The sequence below is a fragment of the Bos javanicus genome, chromosome 19, assembly GCF_032452875.1.
Source record: "Bos javanicus breed banteng chromosome 19, ARS-OSU_banteng_1.0, whole genome shotgun sequence".
Lineage (NCBI taxonomy): Eukaryota > Metazoa > Chordata > Mammalia > Artiodactyla > Bovidae > Bos > Bos javanicus.
Window position 1 is genome coordinate 36,502,444 of NC_083886.1, and position 23,610 is coordinate 36,526,053.

The window sequence follows — 23,610 nt, forward strand, 5'->3', positions numbered from 1 at the left end:
AGTTCAGCCTCACGACTGCTCTGCTGGGAGTCAGGTCAGGGGTCGGGAAGCACAGAGAATCATAATTCACCTGGCCTGGGGGCAGTCAGGGATGACTTCCTGAAGGAGGTGGGCCTGAAGAAGGAAGAGGAGGAGATGACCGAGCAATGAAAGAGAACAAGGTTGCTGAGAAAGAGGGCTGGGCCACCTGCTGCAGCCTGGCATGTGCAGTGCACCCAGGGGCTCGGTAGAGAGCACTCAGGGCTCCTGGAGCGTCAGGCGAGTCCACCCCCTTGGCCTAGACAGACGGCGCAGGTGCGGCAGGAGGGAGCCGCTGATTTACATCCTATAGGTGGGGGGAAAACCCAGGAAGTGCAGCCGGGCACTAACCAAATCTGGGCTAAGAATAAACGTCCTGAGTAATGAGTGGCCTGGGCCGGAGAGGGCAAGGTGGCCGCGGCCTGGCAGGCCAGGAGGAGCCGAGTAAGTAGCCGGGAAGGCGGTGCGGGGAGGGGAGGGGACGAGGGGGTTTGGCTGGGGGCTCCGTGTGGCCTTGGGGGTGCAGAGGGAATGGCACCTACGGAAGATGGATGAGCTCGGGGCCCCCTGGGGCTTCCTACCCCCCCTGCACGTGGAGTGCCCAGAGACTGGGGGCGCAGGGTGGGGGCTGGCCTTGCTTTCCAGGGGAGCAGCCACGAGGCCGGAGGGTCAGCCACATGGGCAGGAAGTCCCTCTACTGCCCAGGACCCAGAGCCGGGTGGGCCAGGACATTTTTAAGACATTCTATTGACATAGAATTCTATTCTGTTGAAGTCGACACATGCAAAAGTAGGAGAGCTTAAGGAGCCTCCCACAGACATGGCCCAGCGTGTGCTTTCCAGGACCGCTGGGCCCTGCCGGGGCCTTCAAAGATCATCACAGTTTTGATCTGTAAATACCTCCGGATCTCTCTCTTAAAAACAAAACCCCAAAGGCCCTCATGCCAGGACGACTTCTGCAAAGAATGGTTCCTCAGTGTCACCGAGTGCCTGCGTTCACACTTCCTGGCTGTCTTGTGTCTTTTCCAGCTGGTTTGTTCAAGTCAGGACCCAGTCGCCATCCTTCTGGTTACATGTTATAATCTAGAACATTCCCATCATGCCTCATGTTTTCCCTTGCTGCTTTTCTTTAATTGAAGAAACCAGATCATTTATCCTGTAGAATTTTTATCAGGGGAGGTTTTGAAGCTTTGTTCAAAGGCCAAAGCAGAAGGCAGCACCCAGGTCCCTCGCTGTGCAGGGCCAGGCTGTTCCATCCTCACATGCCAGGCTAGGAGCACAGGGCGAGGCTGTTCCATCCTCACATGCCAGGCTAGGAGCACAGCCCTTCTGTGATTCTCTTTGTGGGGAGCAGCCACATCCCAAGACGTGTCCCCAGCTACAGGCTCGAATATACGAGACTTCTGAGAGAGCTGGACCAGGCGGGGACCAGGGGTCGCTTCGACACAGGGTGGACCCCTCAGGTCCACAAGTCAGGAGCCTGCCAGACCTGGGCCTGGCACTGCCAGAGCCCGCAGGAGCAGCAGAGTCGGGCCTTGCTTCTGTAGTGCACTGACTCACTGTGTTGCTAATTATGACTCCTTAGGAAAGCCTGTGTATTTTCCTGGGAAAAAAACATTTTAAATGATCTAACCCACCTGTTTGAGAAGTGGTAAAACCCCAAAGGACATTAAAGAAAGTAGAGATATTCTACAAGAGTAAGGGGTGGGACTTCCCAGGTGGTCCGGTGGTTAAGTCTTCCCCTCCCAATGCAGGGGATCGGGTTTGATGCCTGGCCGGGGGTTAAGATTCTCACCCTGGAGGAGCCCCTTCACCTCTCTGGGCTCCTATCCCTCGGTTGTAAAACAAAGGTCTGCCTCTGCCCTACCAGATATCCCTGAGAAAACGCAGCCGGGCCCTGAACCCGCCAGAGCCCCATCTGAAGGGCCATAGGCGAAGGCTCTGAGAAGGACTGCAGTTGGAAACAACAAAACTAAACTCTGACTTTTCTTAGCCCAGCATTTTTCAAACTAACTTGACCACAGGGGCCTTTCTCCGTCCAATGCCTACAAGGCCAGGCGAGTGAGGGAGACGGCAGACGGCTGGGGCGCAGGGGAGCCCAGGCCTGCAAGAGCCCTCCCTCTTTCCCTATCCCGCCGGCCAGGATCAATCTCGGGTGTCTCCTGACCTTCTTTGGGGCTGAGGATGGTTCTGGAACCTTACGTAGGTCCCGGGGGTGGAGGAGGGGTGGGCAGGGACAACGCCCTTTGGTCAGCCGGGCGGCTGTCATCTGGCCCAGTGGCTCAGTGCCTCTCGACCGTGAGTGGGTCTAGGAGGCTCCCATCTACCTCTGTCCACCAGCCATCACCTCCCAGAGGGCTGGGGGGTGGCTGGTGTCCCCTCCCTTCTCCCCAAATGAAGGAAGGACCATCAGGAGTCTGCCTTCAATTCTGTTTGGCCCTTTGGCTTTTTTTTTTAACTAATGTATAATTGATTTACAATGTTTGTGTTAATTACTGCTGTATAGCAAAACGACCGTGGATATTACAGGATACTGAATATAGTTCCCTGTGCTATAGAGTAGGATCTTGTTGTTTATTTTATACATAGTAGTGTGTATCTTGAGTTTTTTGCTGTCTCATTAGTTGTATCTGAAGTAGCGTTTTGGAGAAGGAAATGGAAACCCACTCCAGTGTTCTTGCCTGGAGAATCCTAGGGACGGGGGAGCCTGGTGGGCTGCCGTCTATGGGCTCGCACAGAGTCGGACACGACTGAAGTGACTTAGCAGCAGCAGCAGCAGCAGTGTGTATCTTGGGTTTTTTTGCTATCTCGTTAGTTGTATCTGAAGTAGCGTATTGGAGAAGGAAATGGAAACCCACTCCAGTGTTCTTGCCTGGAGAATCCCAGGGACGGGGAGCCTGGTGGGCTGCCGTCTATGGGGTCGCACAGAGTCGGACACGACTGAGGTGACTTAGCAGCAGCAGCAGCAGTGTGTATCTGCTAACCCCAAACCCCTAATTTAGGTCCTTTGCTTCATGAATAGATGCCAGTCCCAGGTTGGGAGCCCAGAAAGTATAAAAGGTACAGAACACAGCCTTCCTCTCCTTCAGGTCCTCCATCTGCCCAGTTTTCCTGTCTCTTCTGCAATATATAGCTTTGTTAAGAGAATTTACGTGACATAAAGTTCACCAGTTTAAAATCTACAACTCAGTGTTTTCAGTATATTTACAGAGTTGTGCAACATCTCTGCAATCTAATTTTAGAGCATTTTCATCGCGCCTGAGTCCTCCCCACCCCCAGCCCCAGGCTGCCACTGTCTCTAGATTCGCCTGTTTTGGACATTTTCTAAAAATGGAATGTGCTCTTTGATGACTGGCTTCTTCCACAAGCACAATGACTTTGAGGTTCATCCATGTGGCAGGGTGTCAGTACTTCACACCTTTTCATGGCCAAGTCACATCCCGTTGTATGGATGGAGCGCATCTCTTATGGCTCCTGGTAGCACTAGTGGTAAAGAATCTGCCTGCAACGCAGGAGATGCAATGGACACAGGGTCGATCCCTGGGTCAGGAAGATCCCCTGGAGGAGGAATGGCAACCCACGTCAGTATTCTTGCCTGGAAAACTCCATGGACAGAGGAGCCCCGTGGGCTAGTCCATGGGGTCGTAAGTGTCTGACATGACAGAGCACACACTCCTACATTACTATGGACGTTCTGTGTTTAACATTCTGAGGAACTGCCAGACTGTCTTCCAAAGTGGCTGTACTGTTTTCCAGATCCTGATGAACACACAAGGGTTCCATTCTTCCCTACCTTCCCTAACACTTGTCCGTGCCGTCCCCGCAGGTGGCTCAGTTCGGTTTTGATTGTTTCCCTGACGACAAATGCTGTTCAGCATCTTCCCATGTGCTTATTAGCCATTCACACAGCTTTTTGGAAAAGTCTCGTTAACTCCCAAACCCATTTTCAAACTGGGTTATTTGTCTTTTCATTATTCAGTTGCAAAAGTTTTTGCCTATAATCTGGATACAAATCCCTTATCAGATACTCAATTTGCAAATATTTCCTCCAAGTCCATGAACTATTTTTTATTTTCTTGATGGTGTTCTGTGAAACACAAAAGTTTAAAATTTTTATTAAGCCCTATCTCTCAATCTTCTCTTTAATCATTTGTGCATCTGGTCTCACTGCCTAGCCCTAAAGCATGAAGACTTACTCCTGTTTTCTTCTAAAAGTTGTCTAGTTACATTTAGGTCTATGAGCCACTGTGAGTTACTTTCTGCTGTGAGCCAGAGGTCCACATTCACTCTTATGAAAGTGGCTATCCAGCTGTCTCAGCACTGTTGAAAACTATACTTTTTCCTGTTGAATCTTCTTGGTACCCTTGTTGAAAACCAACTGACTGTAAATGCTAGGCTTTAGTTTTGGACTCTAAATTCTATTTAATTGACCCACGTCTGTCCTTATGCCAGCACCACATCGTGTGAGTTTGTAGTACATTTTGAAATTGGGAAGTGTGAGTCCTCCCAATTTGCTCTCTTTGAAGAGTGTTTCAGCTCTTCTGAGTCTCCTGCATTTCCATATGATTTTAGGGGATCATCTTGTCATGTTTTGCAGAAAAGCTATCTGGGAATTCGATTGGGATTGCATTGAATCTGTAGAATAATTTCAAGAATATTGCTATCTTACCACTATTAAGTCTTTCCATCTATGAATGTGGGATATCTTTCCATTTATCTAGGTCTTCAGGAATGTTTTGTAGTTTTTCAATGTACAAATTTTGTACTTCTTTCATTCAATGTATTCTTAAGTATTTTATTTAAAACACTGTTTTTGGTTTTCTATGTTTCCTTACAGTGTTTCTTTATGTATGTACCCGTAAGTGTAGATTAGAACTTTCTCCCTTTTTGCAAAAAGAAAGAGAAGAAGGGACTCTATAAGCCATGCTGTTATGGAACTTGGTTTTTGTTTGTTTTTCCGCTTAATATATCTTAGAATTCTTTCCAGAGCAATAGAGGGAGAGCGTCCTCACTCCTCTTCTTCAGCAGCATCACAATCAGTGTATCAGTGGACACACAGTGCAGGAACGAGGACTGCTTCCCACTCCACCCGTCCTCCCTGAGGATGGCTCTGTGAGCACTTGCTCAGGACCTGCTTGGGCCCGGTACTATGGATGCCCACTAGAGTGGGCTCAGAGACAGATGAGAAGGTGTAAGGAGGCAGATGGCCACACCCCCAAATATCCAATTCAAAATAAGAAACATCAGCAGGTTGAGACATCCCTGGTGGTCCAGTGGCTAAGACTCTGCACTCCCAGTGCAGGGGGCCCAGGCTCCATCCCTCCTTAGGGAACTTGATCCCACACTCCACAACTAACAGTCTGCAGATTCCAAGTGCCACAATGACCGGGCGCAGCCAAATAAATAAATATTAAAAAGAAAGAAATGCCACCAGGTAGAGGGTGCTCAGACTACATGGCCATCCAGGAAGGCATACCTGAGACATCTCAGAGGCCTCAGGCGACATGGCAGCTGCAGGGACAAATGTCTTTGGGAAATTACAGTGTTTCGGCCACAAGTTGAGGTTCTGGGGGCAGTTCTCAGGTCCGGAGCACGAGTTTGGTGATTATGAAATGATTGTAATTAATCCATTATGTTTTTAAAGCACTTTATCCAAATAATAACTACTACCTGGCAGCTGTGTCTTGGGTCAACTCTATGCATGTCACATGCATGTCCTTAAGGAAACCTCCTCTGCAAAGGAGCGCACACAGTCCAATTTACAGAGTACGAGAACCAGGGCGGTGCTGACCAGCTTTCCCAGGCTGACTGTGGTGACTCAGCTGCATTGCCCCCAAGCCCCCACACACATTCTGTCGCTGAAACGCAGCGAATCAGGTTTCAGAATGAGCCAACAGGAGGCCAAAACTAACAACAGGAGGAACAGGGAGGAACAGTCATCCTCACCTTTCTCTGTTCCTTCTTATCCTTCCCCTCTCCTCTTCCTCCTTCTTCCTGATTCATAAAAGAGAGACTATAAACACTGTCATTCTCCCACGTGTCGCCCCAAATGATGAAACTGCTCAAATTCTCTTGGACCCCCCAGCCCACCAGATGCTCAGGGATAGACCGCCCACTTTGCTGCCAGCTAAGCCATTTGCCCCAGATGCAAAACCCTCTGCAGTTTTTCTCCCTCCTTCCTTCCTGTCACTTAAGTCCTGTCCCTGTTTAAGTCCCTGTTTACAACAGTGGTCAAAGGGTGTCCCCGGTCACGGGTGAGTGACTGTTCTACAGTAGACACAATTCAAAGTCTGAGTTATTCCCTGACTGGTGTTCAATCGTTATGATGATGTAAACTGTGTTCACAGCTAAGCCATGTGCAGCTCACCCCAGTAACTCACCCCCAGATCCGTGGTAGATCCAGCCTCTCAACTGGGCAACCAGACTCCCTTATCTGCAGTTGCGTTTCCACTGGAGATGTTCCTCCCGCTTCCCACCTATTTTAGCTGAGCTACAGCTCCCGCTCGGCCTCCTGCCAAGTCCCAGGACGTTCTCCACCACCACTCTCAGAATTTCTACCTGCACCTCTTGGCTGCAATGGACCTGCTTTCCCCTCTCATCCATTTGTTGAAAATCAATTGACTGTACGCAGACGGAGAGCTTACTTCCAGGTTCTGTTCTATTCACTGGGGTTCCCAGCTGGCACTAGTGGTAAAGAACCCGTCTACCAATGCAGGAGACATAAGATGGGTTCGATCCCTGGGTTGGGAAGATTCCCTGGAGGAGGATATGGCAACCCACTCCAGTATTCTTGCTTGGACAAACCTATGGACAGCGGAGAATGTCAGGCTACAGTTCATGGAGTTGCAAAGAGTCGGACATGACTGAAGCAACTTAGCATGCGTGCATGCATTCTATTCACAGGTCTGACCATCTGTCTTTATTTCATCAACACAGTGCTTAGTTTAGCTTTGTAGTAAGTCTTGAAATCAGGACGTATGAGTCCTCCAACTTTGTTCTTCTTCAAGGTGTTTTTTAAAATTTTTTTCTTTTTTGTATTGTGTTGGTTTTGCCATACATTGACATGAATCCGCCGCGGGTATACATATTGAAACATGTATATTATCATATGTGAAATGAATCGCCAGTCCAGGTTCAATGCATGAGATAGGGTGCTCGGGTCTGGTGCACTGGGATGACCCAGAGGGATGGAATGGGGAGGGAGGTGGGAGGGGGGTTCAGGATGGGGAACACATGTACACCCGTGGCGGAGTCAAAGTGGTTTTGACTATTCAGGGTCAAATGCAATTTTTAGGAGGAGAGTTTTTTAATTTGTGTAAAAAAGTCATTGGGATTGTCTTAGAGATTATATTGCATCTGTGATCACTTTGGGTGGTACTGACATTTTAACATTAACTCTTCTAACCCATGAACATGGGATGTCTTTTTTTGGATCATCTCTAATTTCAGCAGTGTTTTCGGGTTCTCAGGGTATACTTCTTTTGTCACCTTGGTTAAATTCACTCCTAAGTATTTTTTACTTGTTTATTTATATATGTATTTGGCTGTGCCAGGTCTTAGCTGCAGCATCTGGGATCTAGTTCCCTGACCAAGGATCAAACCTGGGTCCCCTGCATTGGGAGCACGGAGTCTTAGCCACTGGACCACTAGGGGAGTCCTTCCTACTTCTAAGCATTTAACTCATTCTTATGCCTCTGTATATAGATTTGTTTTCTTAATTTCCTTTTAGGATCATTCACTGCAAATATATGTATATGCAACTGATTTTTGTGTGTTGATTTTGTATTTGCAACCTTGCTGAGCTTTCATCTTTAACAGTTTTCAGTGTTTGAAATTATTAGAGATTTTATATATAAGATCATGTCATCTATGAACAGATAATTTTACTTTCTCCTCTCCAATTTGAATACATTTATTTCTTTTTCTTGCCTAATTGCTCTAGCTGAAACTTCCAGTACTATGTTGAATTGATGTAATAAGAGTCGGCATTCTTATTTTGTTAACAGTCATAGGAGAGAAGCTTTCAATCTTTCATCATTGAGTGTGATGTCAACTATGGGTTTGTCATATATGGCTGTTATCATGCAGAGGAGGTTCTCATCTATTCACACTCTAATGAATGCTTTCATCATGAAAAGGTGCTGAATTTTGTTAAATGGTTTTTCTGCATCGAGATGTCCCTGTAGTTTTTTCCTTCATTCTTGTAATGTAGTAATATACATCAATTGATTTTCATATTTGAACATAGCACTGCATTCTGGGAAGGAATGAATCCTACTTGTTAATAATGTATAATTTTTTTAACATGCTGTTGGATTTGACTGGCTAATATTTTGTTGAGAATTTTTACATCTATATTCATAAGGCATATTGGTCTGCAATTTTCTTTTCTGACAATGTCTTTATTAGACTTTGTCATCAGTATAATGCTGGCCTATTCACTGGTCACTCATTCTCGGGAAGTGCTCTCTCTTCAACTTTTTTGCAACAGTATGGGAAGGATTAGTTTTAACTCTTCTTTAAACGTTTGGTAGAATTCTCCCGCGAAGCCGTTGAGTCCTGGGCTTTTTGCCGGAAGGTTTCTGATCACTGATTCACCCTGCTTACTTGTTATAGGTCTATTCAGATCTATACATCTATACATTCAGATCTAAACATGCATGCTTCTAGGAATTGTCTACTTATTTAGATTACCCAATCGGTTGGTGCACAACAGTTAATGGCACTCTCTTAAAATCTAGAAAATGTGTACCAATGTCCCACTTTTGTTTCTGATTTTGGTAGTTTGGGTTTCCTCTATTTCTTTCTTAGTCAGTCCAGCTAAGGTTTCCTTAAATGTCCGACTCCTTGAATAAGGGAGGAGGAGTTAGTTTCTTTGCTGTTGTTTCATAGTTCACAATTCTCTCCTTGTCTTTGGGTCTCCACGATTTCATTACGGGGTGTCTAAACGGGTCTCTAAGTTTATCCTGTTTGGAGTCCACTGAGATTCTCAAACATGTATATACGTGTCTTTGCTAAGTTTTGGGAAGTCTCAAGCCATTATTTCTTCCCTCTGGGGTTTGGAATTCCAAATGATTCCATACAGTGGTGTATTTGATGGACCCCACTGGCGACCCACTCCAGTACTCTTGCCTGGAAACTCCCATGGACGGAGGAGCCTGGTAGGCTGCAGTCCATGGGGTCACTAAGAGTCAGACACGACTGAGCGACTTCCCTTTCACTTTCCACTTTCATGCATTGGAGAAAGACATGGCAACCCACTCCAGTGTTCTTGCCTGGAGAATCCCAGGGTCGGAGAAGGCTGGTGGGCTGCCGTCTATGGGGTCGCACAGAGTCAGACAGGACCGAAATGACTTAGCAGCAGCATCATGAGTCCCTCAGGTTCTGTTTACTTTTCATCATTCTTTGTTTCTGCTTCTCATTCTAAATAGTTCAATAGTCTTATCTTTAGGCTCACTGATCCTTTCTTTTGGCTACTGATCTGCTACTGAACCTCTCTGGGGAGTCTTTACATTTCAGGTATTGGACTTCCCAATTCCAGAATTCATTTCCATCTTTTAATGGAATGTTGAGAATGGTTTGGGGTTCACAGGAAAGTTGAGTGGAAATTACAGAGAAGTCCCATATACTCCTTACCCCCACACAAGCACAGCCTCCCTCACTACCAGCATCCTGCACTAAAGTGGCACATCGCTACATTAACACATCGTTTTCACCCAGACTCCACAGTTTACATCAGAGTTCACTCTCGGTGCTGCTGACAAACGTATAAGGAAGGACTTGCACCCACCATGACAGTATCACCCAGAAGAGTCTCACGGCTCTGTATAGACCCTCTGCTCCAACTTTCTCCCTCCCTCAACCCCTGACAACCACTGATTTGTCTTCTGTTTCCAGGATGTAACACGGCTGAATCACAGTGTGTAGACTTTTTAGCTTGGCTTTTCTCACTTAGTCATATTCATTTAAGGTTCCTCCATGTCTTTTCATAGCTTGAGAGCTCACTTCTTACTAGTGCTGAATAAATTCCATTGTTTGGATGAGCCACAGTTTATCTATCAGGTCATCTACTGAAGGGTATTTTGGTTCCTTTTTTACAATTGCTCTGTTTATTCATATCCTCATTTTGTTCATACATCCTTTTGCTGATTTCCTTAAGTTTTCTGTCCATGGTTTCCTTTAGCTCATGGAACACATTTAAGACAGTAGATCTAAGATCTTTGAATAGTATTTACAATGTCTAGGTTTCCCCAGGGATGGTTTCTGTCAAATTCTTTTTTTTTCTCTCCTCTGTGAATGTGCCATATTTTCCGGTTTCTTTGCAAGTTCTGTACTTTTTTGGAGAACTGAATATTTTGAGCATTATGTTGTGGTAACTCTGGAAATTTAATTCCCTCATTCCTCAGGGATTGCTGATTTTGCTGTTGTTGTTGAGAGCTGGAGTCTGTGACTTTTCCAAACTATTTTTGTAAAGTATGTATTCCTTGTGTGTGGTCACCAAAGTTTCTGTTCATCTCTGCAGTCAGCCAGTGACCCGACAAAGATTTTCCCCAAGTCTCTGTTGCTTCTGAATTTCACGATGATGGGTATCGGTTTGAGAGAACTTATTGTGCAGGAGACCTGATTGGTTCTTTGAATCTGGAGGCTAATGTCTTTCAAACATGTCTTTGAAACTGCCATTGGTCAACATTTATATCTCCTGAAATAATTCCATATTTTCATATCTTTTCTCTATTTTCTGGGATGTTTCTTTAATTACATCTTATAACCCTTCTATAGATGTTTTGATTCTAGCTATTATATTTTTAAACTTCTAGTCATTCTTATTTGTTCTATGCATATTATTCTTTAAAAGTAGCACATTATTGAGAACTCCTTGGCATCCGTAGTTAGGAGTCCGTGTTTTCACTCCCAAGGGCCTGGGTTTGATTCCTGGTTGGGGAACTAAGATCCTAACTAAAATAAAAGTAGCACATTATCTTTTTCATGGATGCATAAGTTCTCTTTCTGAGGATGTCTGCTGATTGTCTCTTAGTTTTCCTCTGTTCCCTGCATTGTCTCTATTGTCTTGGGGTGGGTTTCCTGTGCTTGCTTTGTCCCAGGGTCAGTTTTTCCAGAGCCAAGTCTGCTGGTTTTCTGCCATTTGCAGAATGGGGAAGGATGCATTTTTACAGGCCTAGCCATGACACTTCTGAGGTATGGGCTAGGGGAACAGTGGACCTCAAAGCTACCCTCAGTTGTGTCTGAGGTGACCCCCAACCTCCTGCTTGGGTGGGTGAGGGGCCATCACCTGCCTGGGGTCAAGCCCTCTTTGTGTAAATTTCCCCCAACCCTATTCCATGGTTCTGCACTCCATCCTGGCTGTCAGAGGCACCAGAGCCTCCAGCTCTAGGAGCGTCCTAAGGTTCGGTGACCCAGTTCTGCTTCTTCCCCTGTGAACTTCAAAAGAGAGAGACATCACCTGAAGCCAGTCACCCCAGGCCACCTGCTTTCCGTCTTCCAAGATGTTGCTGTCATTTATCCCCTGCTGCAGCTACTTCTTCATTCTACTCTTGAGGATGACTATATTTTAAAAAAATTATTTATTTATTCTTTTATTTGGCTGTGCTGGGTCTTCGTTGCTGTATAGGCTTTTCTCTAGTTGCGCTGAGCGGGGGCTACTTCCTAGTTGTGGTGCTTGGGATTCTCATCGTGGAGAATGAGCTCGAGTGGAGCACAGGCTCAAAGACACTCGGGCTTCGGCAGTTGTGGCTCCCGGACTCTACAGCGCAGGCTCAATAGTTGTGGTGCACGGGCTTAGCTACTCCGCAGCATGTAGGACCCTCCTGGATCAGGGATCGAACCTCTATTGCGTTGGCAAGTGGATTCTTTACCAGAGTCACCAGGGAAGACCCCGAGGACAACTCTCTTTCCCTGTCCTTTCAGTTTGGTTTCAGGAGGGAAGGAAGATAAGCCCCGGTGCTTAAGCTGCCAAGTCAAGTGGGAGCCATTGGTCTTTTCTTGGTGGTTTTTCATTAAAGAATAAGCAAAAACCTCATGATATGTTTAAGAGAAGTTGTTGCGGATGCAAATGCCATGAAATCAGACAGAAATTGAAAAGACTCAGCAACACAGGACCAGCTGGGATAAGTCCCAGGCGCCTTGTGGAGCCAAAGAACCATACACAGAAGTTCAAGACTGGGCGGTGCCAGCATCCTGCGGGCCTGTAGTTCTCAAGCTCAGACCAGGAGTCACCACTGGGAGCAGGTGTTGGGTGGGGGGCCCACGAGAGTCACCAGGGGGCAAGAAACATTCACCACCTTGACACGGTGGCTGTGGCATAGGTGTGCACACATGGATAGGTTTGTCAGGCTGTGCTTTTGAGATGTGTCACCGTGTGTCTCAGCAGAAGGGACACAAAAGGACATTTATTGAGTGCCTGCTGTTTGCTAGGCACTGGCTCGGTCTGCTTTTCTTTCTAATTCATTCATTTAATGAGCACCTAGTGATGTCCGAGGCACCACTGAGATCCTGGGGACCCAGCAGCAAACAAGTAGCGCCTGTGCCTGCCAGGCACTGCTGGTTACCCGGAAGACATCAGGGACGTGAGGTCAGTGACGGGAGTACATGCAGAGGTGGGGCGAGGACAGGGTGTCAGAAAGGCTTCCCCGTGGGAACGAAGTTGAAACAGATCCGACGGGTCAGGAGGAAGTGAGCAGCCGCGGAGCAGGAAGAGCATCGTACGCGGAGGGACCAGCGCACGCAAGGACCCCGTGAAGGCGCTCGCCCGCAAGGGCAGAGAACAGGGCCGAGCAAGGCGCGCTGTCTCGGGAGGGGCCTCCGAACCAGCGAGTCCTGGCTGGGAAACCGAGGCTCAGTGTGGCGAGTCCCGGCTGCCCAGCGAGCGTTGCTGGGGAGGAGGCCAGCTTTGTCTGTTCCCCTCCACTCACAGAGTGGGAGGCCGCCTGGGCTCCGGCCTCCAGCTGCCCTCACGCTTCCGCCTCTCAGCCCCACAGGGCCCGCGGCGGGGGGTGGCCATGGAGCCCTGCCCCGAAGAGCAGTACTGGGACTCGCTGCTGAACACCTGCGTCTCCTGCAAACCCATCTGCAGCAGCCAGATTCCGCGCACCTGTGCGGCCTTCTGCAGTGAGTTCTGGGGCCCAGGCCCTCGCTGCAGGCGAGCAGCCTCTACTCCTCACACATGGGGCCTGAGGGGGGTGGAGGAGGACAGACAGTGTGGGACCCTCTGCCTCTCGACCCTTCTGCCAGCTTGCAGCTTCCCCGGGGTGCCCTGTTCCTTCCTGCCTCAGGGCCTTTGCACAGGGATATTTAACCAGGGCTCCCTCCTGCCTGACCTTGAGGTCTCAGCACCAAGTCAGAGCTCTTCTCTGACTGCCGGATGGAGAGTGGGCCCTCCTTCTACGTTCTCTGCTTGCACTTCTTTCTGAGTCTTTTTACTATAGAAGTTATCAAACAGAGAGAACAGCGTGACAAACCCGTCTACCCATCAGCAGCTTTAGAAATACTGCTTTTTCGGTCCCCAATCATTGTTTTAACTTGTGTATTTTAAAGTAAATCCAAGAACTTTATCGTTTTACCTGTGAATAGTGGATCATGAATCCTTAATACATAGGCCTTCAAAATACAAACTCAACATTTTATCACTCCCAGAAGTAATTCTTTAACATCGTCTACACTCATGCCATATTCTGATTGTCTTGACAAATGTATTTTGCTTGCCTGATGGAACTCATCATGACTTGTATCATGTTCTTTCCTGTGGGTTTGTTTTACGTGTGTCTCAAGCACTAGTCTGTGGGCTCAATTCCTTTCTTAAGCCTAGCACAGTGCCTGACACACAGGGCTTCATAAAATACTGGCAGAGTAGGGATCAGAGAGGCTAAGTGACTTGCCCAAGAACACACAGCATAATAGTGGAAGAGATAGGGTTTGAAAAATGACTCTCTGACACCAACACCATGACTCTGGGCCACTATCCTTTAGTGAGGTGGTCATTCATTATGTCGACCGACAAACCGTGGAAAGAGGAATGGAAATGACTACATTTCATGGTTAAAAGATGAACCATAAAGTACCGTGGCTGATGCGCTGAGGAGCGTGGAGGTTTCCTTGCAGGACGCACCACCTGAGATTGATCACTGAAGGCTGAGGATGTGGAGGCCGGATGAGGGGCAAGGGCGCCCCCTGAGAAGGGACCAGTGTGGACAAAGGCACGAGACCCGGAAAACACAGCAGAAACGCTGAGGCCCAGTGGGGAGTCTGTGAGGTCTGGCAGTGAGGGCGGTAGCCTGCGGAGCTGTCACCTACACAGGCATATGGGGGACCCGAGGAGGCTAGGAGGTCATGGCAACCCTCAGACAAGGCCACCACTAGGCTAACTCCCCCTGTGCTGGGGTTGGGGGGCCAGGGCCAGGGCAGGGCAAGGGGAGGTCCCAGATCTATGCCTCCCTGGTCTTGTTCTCTACTTTGAAAAGGACACAAGGGCTGGCATGTCTGCATTGCAAAGAGGCGTGGTGAATATTCTACTTAAACCTTTAGCATTATTCCCTATGTGTCAGGGACTTCAGATCCTCATAGCAACTGTAAGAAATGACCATATTATATTGTGATTATCCCTCTCCTGGAAAACAGGAGACTGAGTCACAGAGAGGCCCAGGTGCCACGTGAAGTGGGGATGAGGGTGCCCCAAGCCTGAGTAGCTTCAAGGTCTGGCTTCTGGTACTGCCTGCAAATTTGCCTCCAGGTCACAGTTCCATAGGAACAGAATCCTCCTTAGAGACAAAGGAGACCCGCCCTGCAAAAAGGCAGGTCTGTAACGCACTCAGCACTGCTCTCTGAGCAAGTGTGGATGGCCTTCGTTTTGCTTCGCTTCTGCCCCTGGTAGTGATACATGTTTGAGCTCCTGTGACTCTCATTTATTATTAGGACAGGAAGAACACTGTCGTTCAAGCTTTCCCACCTCCTGTCCAGGCCCCTCCCCAACTCACCAAAGGGTATGCTGGCTTCCTTCTCCATTCCTTGTATTTATAAGAGATATGCTTCTCCTTTATGAGATTTGAAAAATCCAACCAAGAACTCCTGTGACAATGTAATAACTTAGATATCAATGGTAAAATATAACTAGAAAATCCTTATATGGTTAGTACTAGGAAATGTACTTTTAAATAATATGTAGAGGAAAGAACAAATACTAATGAAAAATAACATTTTAAACTAGATATAGAAAAAAATACTACACATCAAAACACACGCAGTGCAGCTTAACAGTACACAGTGGACAAGGTACCATCTAGTGTTTGCACATGGAAAAGGACTGGGATTACTCTGGAATTGCTTTTGGGGAACTGGACTAGGATTTTTTTTCACTGGGATGCCCTTTGAGGCCAGACCGGCAGGTCCTGTGTGTGTCCGTCCCCCAGTAACATCACTGATCTCTGTCTCCCAGAGTCACTCAGTTGCCGCCAAGAGCAAGGCAGGTATTATGACCTGCTCCTGAGGGACTGCGTCAGCTGTGCCTCCATCTGCGGACGTCACCCCAAGCAGTGCACACACTACTGTGAGAAGACGCTGAGGAGCCAAGTGAGCCTCCTACCAGAGGTCAGGAGACAGCGGGCCGGAGAGGCCCCGACCCGAGCAGACACCCTGGGGAGGCACCAGGTGCCAGAGCACAGAGGCTTGGATGCGGGTCCAGGTAAGCTACCTGCTGTGTTTGGCCTGCGCTTTGTTCACAGTCCAAGTGGGTGGAAGGCAGGCACCAGGCCTCAATAAGGAGGGGCTGCGAAGCAGGAGTCCAGTCCATGCAAATAACCAGAAGCCAGACTGTGGGGTGGTCATCACAGGAAGAAAAACTAGGCAAAGTTTACAGAAGGCTGTGGGCAAGAAGAAAGAAGCAGAAGAAAAAAAGACCAGACAGTTGGGAGTCTCCTGACAACCCTGAATGAGCTCTCAGAACACAGGGCCACGAGTGACCAACACAGCCAACTTGTGAGCAAGACCCCCAGTCCCATTCAGAGAAACGGAGACTCATCAGGGCCTACAGCCCATGTCTGCCCTACACCGTGTCCCTCTGGAGGTCTGGGACTTACATGTGTCCCACTGTGTCCCAACACGTGTGTGTGCAGGTGAGGCCAGAGCTGGGCTGCAAGGACTGTAAACAGAAGGTGCTGAGTCCAGGCCCTGGGTCCTGAGGGGGGGGTGGGGTGGGGCGTGGAGGATGGTCACACAGCGGAGCTGACCTCTTTCCATCCCCTCCTGCTCCCCACATCCTGCCCCCCAACTCACTCCGCACCCTGCCAACCCCCACCTCGGCCCACTCCACATCTCTGGGAAAGGCCATTCCTTTGTTTGATGGCAACAGTGCAAGCTTAGCTGGGCTGGGGCTCCAGGCGTCCACACCTGTGGCCACTTCCCTCCTGTCTCTGTCTTCACGGGGCTTCTCTGTGGGTCTGTCTTCCTCTTTCTAAGGATACTTGTCACTGAATTCAGGGCCACCCTCATCCAAGGTGGCCTCACCTCCAGATCCTTACATTTTTTAAAAGAAGTTTTGTTTTGGTTGCATCGGATCTCCATTGTGGCACACAGGATCTTCCCTGCCTCATGCAGGCTCTTTCAGGGCTCAGTAGCTGCAGCTCTCAGGCTTAACAGCTCTGTGGCACGTGGGATCTTAGTTCCTCAAACAGGGACTGAACCCTCGCCCCCTGCATTGTAAGATGGATTCTTTTTTCCCCAACTTTATTTATTTATTTTCAGCTGCACTAGGTCTCTGCTGCTGCCAGCAGGTTTTCTCTCGTGGTGACTTGTGGGCTGCTGTCTAGCTGTGGTGCACGGGCTTCAGTAGTTGTGGCACATGGGCTTAGGTACTCCATGGCATGTGAGAACTTCCCGGCCCAGGGATCGAACCCCTGTCCCCTGCACTGCAAAGCAGATTCTTAACCACTGGACCAGCAGGGAAGTTCCCCAGACCCTTAACTTGGTCACATCCACAAAGGCTCCTTTCTCACAAATCAGGTCACATGTGTGTGGGGGGTGCCCACCTAGGGGGCTCCTTAGGGGCACAGTGGCATGGTAGCCTGGTGGTCAGTCTCGTCCCTGGCTTTTTGCTTCTCTTGGGGCATGGAGTGTTTTCTTTTCCCATCCCCGCCACTGCCACATGTGACGTCACCACTGCGAGGGCTGCCCCCAGGCCTGAAGCCAGGGAAGAGGTGCAGACAGCCTTGTGCACCTACCTCACTCCTCCCCAGCCTGCCCGCTTGCTGGGCCAGGGCTGCAGGGATGCTGGCCAAACATTCCACTGGGTCCGGCGGCAGCCAATAGCATGGAGGCGAAGTGTCTGCCCCATTCCCCCAGAAGGCAGACCTGATCATGAGCACCAGTGGCCGTGGGCCCAGGCTCAAATCCTGTCCTCCCTTGGCCACCAGCCGAACCAGAGCCACTAGGGCCCTCAGGATGGTCACAGCGCTGCCAGTCTAGCCGGCCAGAGTTCCAGCCCAGCAGCAGCAGTTTCCAGGCGAGACTGGTTCTGAAAAAAGTGTAAAGGGTTGAACAAATCAAATGAAAAGTTCAGTTGCTGAGTTGTGTTCGACTCTTGGCAGTCCCATGGACTGCGGCACGCCAGGCTTCCCTGTCCATCACCGACTCCTGGAACCTACAGAAACTCATGTCCACTGCGTCGGTGATGCCATCCAACCGTCTTATCCTCTGTCGTCCCCTTCTCCTCCTGGCTTCAGTCTTTCTCAGCATCAGGGTCTTTTCCAATGAGTCGGTTCTTTGCATCAGGTGGCCAAAGTATTGGAGTTTCAGCTTCAGCATCAGTCCTTCCAATGAATATCCAGGACTGATTTCCTTTACGACGGACTGGTTTGATCTCCTTGCAGTCCAAGGGACTCTCAAGAGTCTTCTCCAATACCACAGTTCAAAAGCATCAATTCTTTGCTCAGCTTTCCTTATAGTCCAAATCTCACATCCATATATGACTACTGGAAAAACCATAGCTTTGACTAGATGGACCTTTGTTGGTAAAGTAATGTCTCTGCTTTTTAATATGCTGTCTAGGTTGGTCATAGCTTTTCTTCCAAGGAGCAAGCATCTTTTAATTCCATGGCTGCAGTCACCATCTGCAGTGATTTTAGAGCCCCAAAAATAAAGTCTCTCACGGTTTCCATTGTTTCCCCATCTATTTGCCATGAAGTGATGGGACTGGATGCCATGATCTTAGTTTCCTGAATGTTGAGTTTTAAGCCAACTTTTTCACCTCTTTCACTTTCATCAAGATGTTCTTTAGTTCTTCTTTGCTTTCTGCCGTAAGAATGGTGTCACCCGCATATCTGAGGTTATTGATATTTCTCCCAACAATCTTGATTCTAGCTTGTGCTTCATCCAACCTGGTAATTTGCATGAGGTACTCTGCATATAAGTTAAATAAGCAGGGTGACAATATGCAGCCTTGATGTACTCCTTTCCCGATTTGGAACCAGTCCATTTCTATTTCTAACTGTTGCTTCTTGACTTGCATACATATTTCTCAGGAGATAGGTCAAGTGGTCTGGTATTCCCACCTCTTTAAGAATTTTCCACAGTTTGTTGTAATCCACACAGTGAAAGGCTTTGGCGTAGTCAATAAAGCAGATGTTTTTCTGAAATTCTCTTGCCTTTTCGATGATCTAACGGATGTTGGCAATTTTATCTCTGGTTCCTCTGCCTTTTCTAAATCCAGATTGAACATCTGAAATTTCTTGGTTCATGTGCTGTTGAAGCCTAGCTTGGAGCATTTTGAGCATTACTTTGCTACTGTGTGAGATGAGTGCAATTGTGTGGTAGTTTGAACATTCTTTGGCATTGCTTTTCTTTGGGATTGGAATGAAAACTGACCTATTCCAGTACTGTGGCGACTGCTGAGTTTTCCAAATTTGCTGGCATATTGAGTGCAGCACTTTCACAGTATCATATTTTAGGATCTGAAATTGCTCAGCTGGAATTTCATCACCTCCACTAACTTTGTTCATAGTGATGCTTCCTAAGGCCCACTTGACTTCACACTCCAGGATGTCTGGCTCTAGGTGAGTGATCACACCATCATGGTTATCTGGGTCATTAAGATTTTTTTGTATAGTTCTGTGTATTCTTGCCACCTCTTCTTAATATCTTTTGCTTCTGTTAAGTCTATACTGTTTCTGTCCTTTATTGTGCCCATCTTTGTATGAAATATTCCTGTGGTATCTCTAATTTTCTTGAAGAGATCTCTAGTCTTTCCCATTTTATTGTTTTCCTCTATGTCTTTGCATTGATTCCTGGAAAACCTGCTTGGAAATGAACCCAGCACTGCCCCTGGTGGCAGTGCTCAGAACTGCGCCTGCCAGCCTGGTTCTCAGGCAAGCACGGAGGTCAAGTCCTTTTCAGACACAAGTCCCTGGGCCTGGGGTCAGCAGACAGAGGCACCGGGCCAGACCGCTCCATCCCAGGGCCAGGTCACTAGGGCCGAGACAGGGCAGTAACCAAGCTGCAGACCTGAATGGCTTGGTGACTGAGCACAGGAAGCAGAGCAGAGGCGGGGACCCTGTCCTCCCATCTGGCAGCCAGCAGGCTCCCCGCTCTTTCCTGTCTGGAAGGGGTGACATGCATGAGTTGTGATGGGAGAGAAAAGGCATTAAGACCGAGGTTTGGGGCACTCTCCCCAGAAGCAACGCCTGCTGGAGGCGGGGTTGTCAATTCCCAGGTGTTCCCATCGAAGCACATCTCATCCCAGGCTGTACCCCAAGTGCCCGCCTTCCCCTCCCTCCTCACTGTCTGCCCCTGAGGTCCGGCCCATCTCAGTATCCATCATGCAGCTGGTCCTCAGTCAAGGACTGCATCCACGTCACCGGAAGTGATAGTGCAGAGTCTGGGAGACTCTGAAAGCATGCCTGCGTCTCCAGCCTGGGTGCAGCTGGAAGGTGACATGTTCTGCGGTTTTAACTGCACTTCTTCTTCGGGCCAGGGCCTCTGTGAGGCATGGGCAGGGGCCAGGGGGGTCAGGCAGGAACTAGTTCCATTTCCCTGGGAAGCCCCAGATCTCGGTCTGGGCCAAGGGACAGAAAGAAGGCAGAACCTGCCTTTCAGAAGCAGGGTCCCTGCTCAGGTTGTCTAGTGTGGCATCTGAAAGCAGCTGAACTCTCAAATAGCAGGAGACCACCCCTGTTCTCACTTCTGGTTCTGGGGGTCTGGGCAGGGAGAGGAAGGGGCTCGGGGGGCTTGGAGGGCAGGTTCCTGCTGATGGCGCCGAGGGTCACCATGGCAAGTGGATGGTGCTGTGGATGGAGTCACCTAGAGGCTTGGCTCTGATGCTGCGGTGACTGAACCATGCTTCTCCTCGTTCTAGTTCAAGGGGGACACCCTCTATGGGGCTTCTTCAGCCGGCTTCTCACATGGAGGCTCAGGGCACACAAGAAAGCAGAGCAGCAGCTGACAGGCCTCCTCGGGGCACAAGCCAGGCCCTGTGTCACCCTGGCTACGTTCTGCTGGGCACAACGGGGGGCCCAGCCCAGCCTGACCTGAGGGCGGAAATCAGGAACCATTTCCGAATGCCAGCAGCCAGTCTCCAGTCAGTCTGAGCGTTGGAATTCACGCTGAAAACACCTGAAATATGCAGACGTGTGGTTGTGAATTGACCTGGCGGTCCTGTGTACTGAGCAGCGTCAGAGAATAGACGCTGGTGGCTGGTAATTCTGCCTCTGACGGGAAGGCTTGTCCAGCCGGCCTGATGGTTTCCCTTTATCCTGGGGTGTGTAGGAGCAGACGGGGAGACCTGGGAGCTGGGAAACATGGTGTCACCTGGTTCTGTACACCCTGTGACCTCTCCCTAGATCCTCTCACGTCTCAGGATCTCGGCCTCCAGATCTGTAGCCTCACTCAGGGTCTTTGCTTTCCCTCCCCCACCCACGGCCTCTCTGAGCTCTGGTCAGCACTGCTGGCCTGAGGTGGCGACACCAGCCCGCTCAGAGCTCTGTAAACATCAAGGCAGCACAGGCCAGCAGTCATTTTATACAGCTCTCTCTCGGGAGTGTGTGTAAGGAAGAGGACCAGTGTCCACGCTCATCATGCATGTGTGTGGCTGGCCCGGCCCTGGCCTGGCGTCCATCAGGCCTGCCACTGATTGCAGCTCTGCAATTGGGATTCTGAGGCTCAGTTTTGTTTCCTGCAAGATGGACCATAAGACGGTGCAACCACTGTCGAAAACCTCAGGCTCGTCAAACAGCTCAACACAGAGCTGCCATCTGCCCCGCACTCCACCCCCGGGATGCGTCCATGAGAGTGAACACAAGGTCCACGTGGAAACCTGCAAGCTTGACACCACATCAGTGTTCCCTGTGGACAGACAAATGACACACGTGACCACGGGCCTGAGCTTCGGAAACACACTGAGGGGCTGACACAAAGGCCCCGTGCTGCAAGGGTCTGTCGGTGGCCAGAACTGGTGCAGAGACAGCCTAGTGGAGCCTGGGAGAGGGGGGTCACCACGATGGGTGCGGTGCTGGGCCCGCCCCCAGGCACACAGGCAGCGGCTGCACAACCCTGCAAACACACTGAACCCCTGCCTCCTCCGCTTTACAGCTATGTAGCCATGGACTACCCCTGAGTCTCCCGGCTCAGGGAGGGCCCCCGGCTTTACCCCTGCCCCCCGAACTCAGAAGCAATTGCACTGTCTCTCTCTCGAAGCTTGTGCCCCCAGGTCAGACAGACACACACCCTCCCTGGATAGCTATCTCCCTGTTCACCCAGCCACCTCTGGTACTGCCGCAAGTCACACGCCAAAGGAGACGAGACAACAAAAACGGTGTCCAGCTCCACCATCTCAGAGGCTGCTCCAGGCCGGGGTGGGAGCAGGCTGAGCCTGACCCTCCAAGGGGGTGAAGGGTAACCACAGAGCTTGCGTTGGGCTGACAGGGCAAGAGCGAGCATGGAGGAGGAGGGGCTGCTCCCTGAGGAGAACTGCCTCAGGGAGGCCCTTCTCATTCTCACCCCGGCCTTGTCCGGCAGCGCCTGCAGGGCTGAAGCTGAGCGCTGACCAGCTGGCCCTGGTCTACAGCACGCTGGGCCTATGTCTCTGTGCCATCGTCTGTTGCTTCCTGCTGGCCGTGGCCTGCTTCCTCAAGAGGAGGGGGGTCCAGGTCTCCTTCCCGACCCGCCCAGGGCCGTGTCCCACGCAGGCCAAGACTTCCAAGGGTGAGTGTTCACTGGGGTCCCAGGCATCTCTCTGTTCTGGCCCTGCCCCGTTTCTAAGTGGACAGCGCCAGGCAGCTCCTCCTGGGGAGGCCTGGGGCTGGTCGGTGCAGCACCCACTCAGACTAGATGAACCAGGTCAAACATCAAGGCGAGAAGAGCAGGGGCTTGAGGAAGGGTGGGTGGACGTATGGGGTGGGGTGGGGGTGCGGGGCCCACAGCGCTAAAACTGGAGGTGGTGGGTCCCCTGGCGATTTGGGACTGTAAGGCCCGCACCTGCACATCCGCCCCTGCGAAAGGGGAGGGCGTGGCTGGGCTGCCTGGGGGAGAGGGTGAAGGAGGAGGGGTCCGCGCCGAGGCCAACGCCCTCTCCTCCCTGCACAGATCACTGGATGGAAGCCGGCTGCGTGGCAGGGACGCCGCCCGAGCCGGTGGAGACATGTAGCTTCTGCTTCCCGGAGTGCAGGGCGCCCACCCAGGAGAGCGCAGGCGCGCCCCCGACACCTGGGTCCGAGCGCACAGGGAGGAGGGCTCGCCAGGGCCAGAGCGCAGCCGGGCAACCCTGCGTGCGCGCTGTGAACGGCGGGATCGAGGTGGTATACACACCAGCGCAGGAAGGAGGCCTGGCTACGTGAACCTGGGGGAATGGTGAGGGGGCAGAGGGAGAGAAGTGGGGGACGGGGGTGGGCAGAAGGGGAGGAAGAGGTGATGGGGCGGAGGGGAGAAGAGCTGGGGAAAAGGGCCAGGGACCCCGTTCTTGACCCCAGGTCTCCACTGTAGGTCACCGTCACCTCAACGCACCTGCGGTAAAGGCACCGCCCCTGCTGGACTCAGCCCCGGGGCCCCTTCGCGGAAATAAAACCTCCCACACTGCCCGTTCCTCACTGTCCTGGTTTGGGTCGTGTCTCCCTGTGGTGACCACCCAGTTTCACGGCTCCTGCTGCCCCTGGGTTCCAAGCCTGGTCTCCGCGGATCTGAGATCACATGTGGACAGAGGTGGCGGGCTCTGCATGTGGCCGACACATGGGGCACTAGGGCTGTACCAGCTTGCATCAGTCTCACAAAACCCATTCCCTTCCGTGTCTCCTCGGGAAGGCATGAAGCAGTGTGCCTGTGTGTGCCCTGTACGTGTCTATGTGCAGCGCTGCCTCCACCAGTCAGGGGCGTGGGGTGGACAGAAGCTTCAGCCCAGGCATCAAGCTGCTTGGAAAGCCTGGGACCATGCCATGAGTTGACAGGCAGGAGTGTGCTCATTTAGACACCAACCTGCACTACTGTTCAGCATTTTTCTTTACATCAACTTTTCTTTCAGACCTACTTGGTAAATTTTATGGATTTTGACTGGTAACACTGTATCTGAGCATTCACAAATTTTTGATGTTACATATATTTTACGTGT

At 50.3% G+C, this 23,610-nt stretch overlaps 1 protein-coding gene across 2 annotated transcripts; it reads left to right on the plus strand.

The window, feature by feature from the left end:
* On the plus strand, positions 1-23,092 carry TNFRSF13B (TNF receptor superfamily member 13B). 2 transcript variants are annotated; one of them, XM_061391305.1, is made up of 6 exons: positions 1-462; positions 13,005-13,142; positions 15,463-15,708; positions 22,029-22,214; positions 22,596-22,859; positions 22,992-23,092. In XM_061391305.1, exons 1-5 carry the CDS (start codon positions 402-404, stop codon positions 22,844-22,846), a joined length of 882 nt encoding a protein of 293 aa, XP_061247289.1. In that variant the 5' UTR covers positions 1-401; the 3' UTR covers positions 22,847-22,859; positions 22,992-23,092. The 2 variants fall into 2 exon arrangements, with proteins under 2 accessions (XP_061247289.1, XP_061247290.1); XM_061391306.1 differs by lacking the exon at positions 13,005-13,142 and having other exon boundaries at positions 4-462.
* Positions 23,093-23,610: the final 518 nt, after the last annotated feature.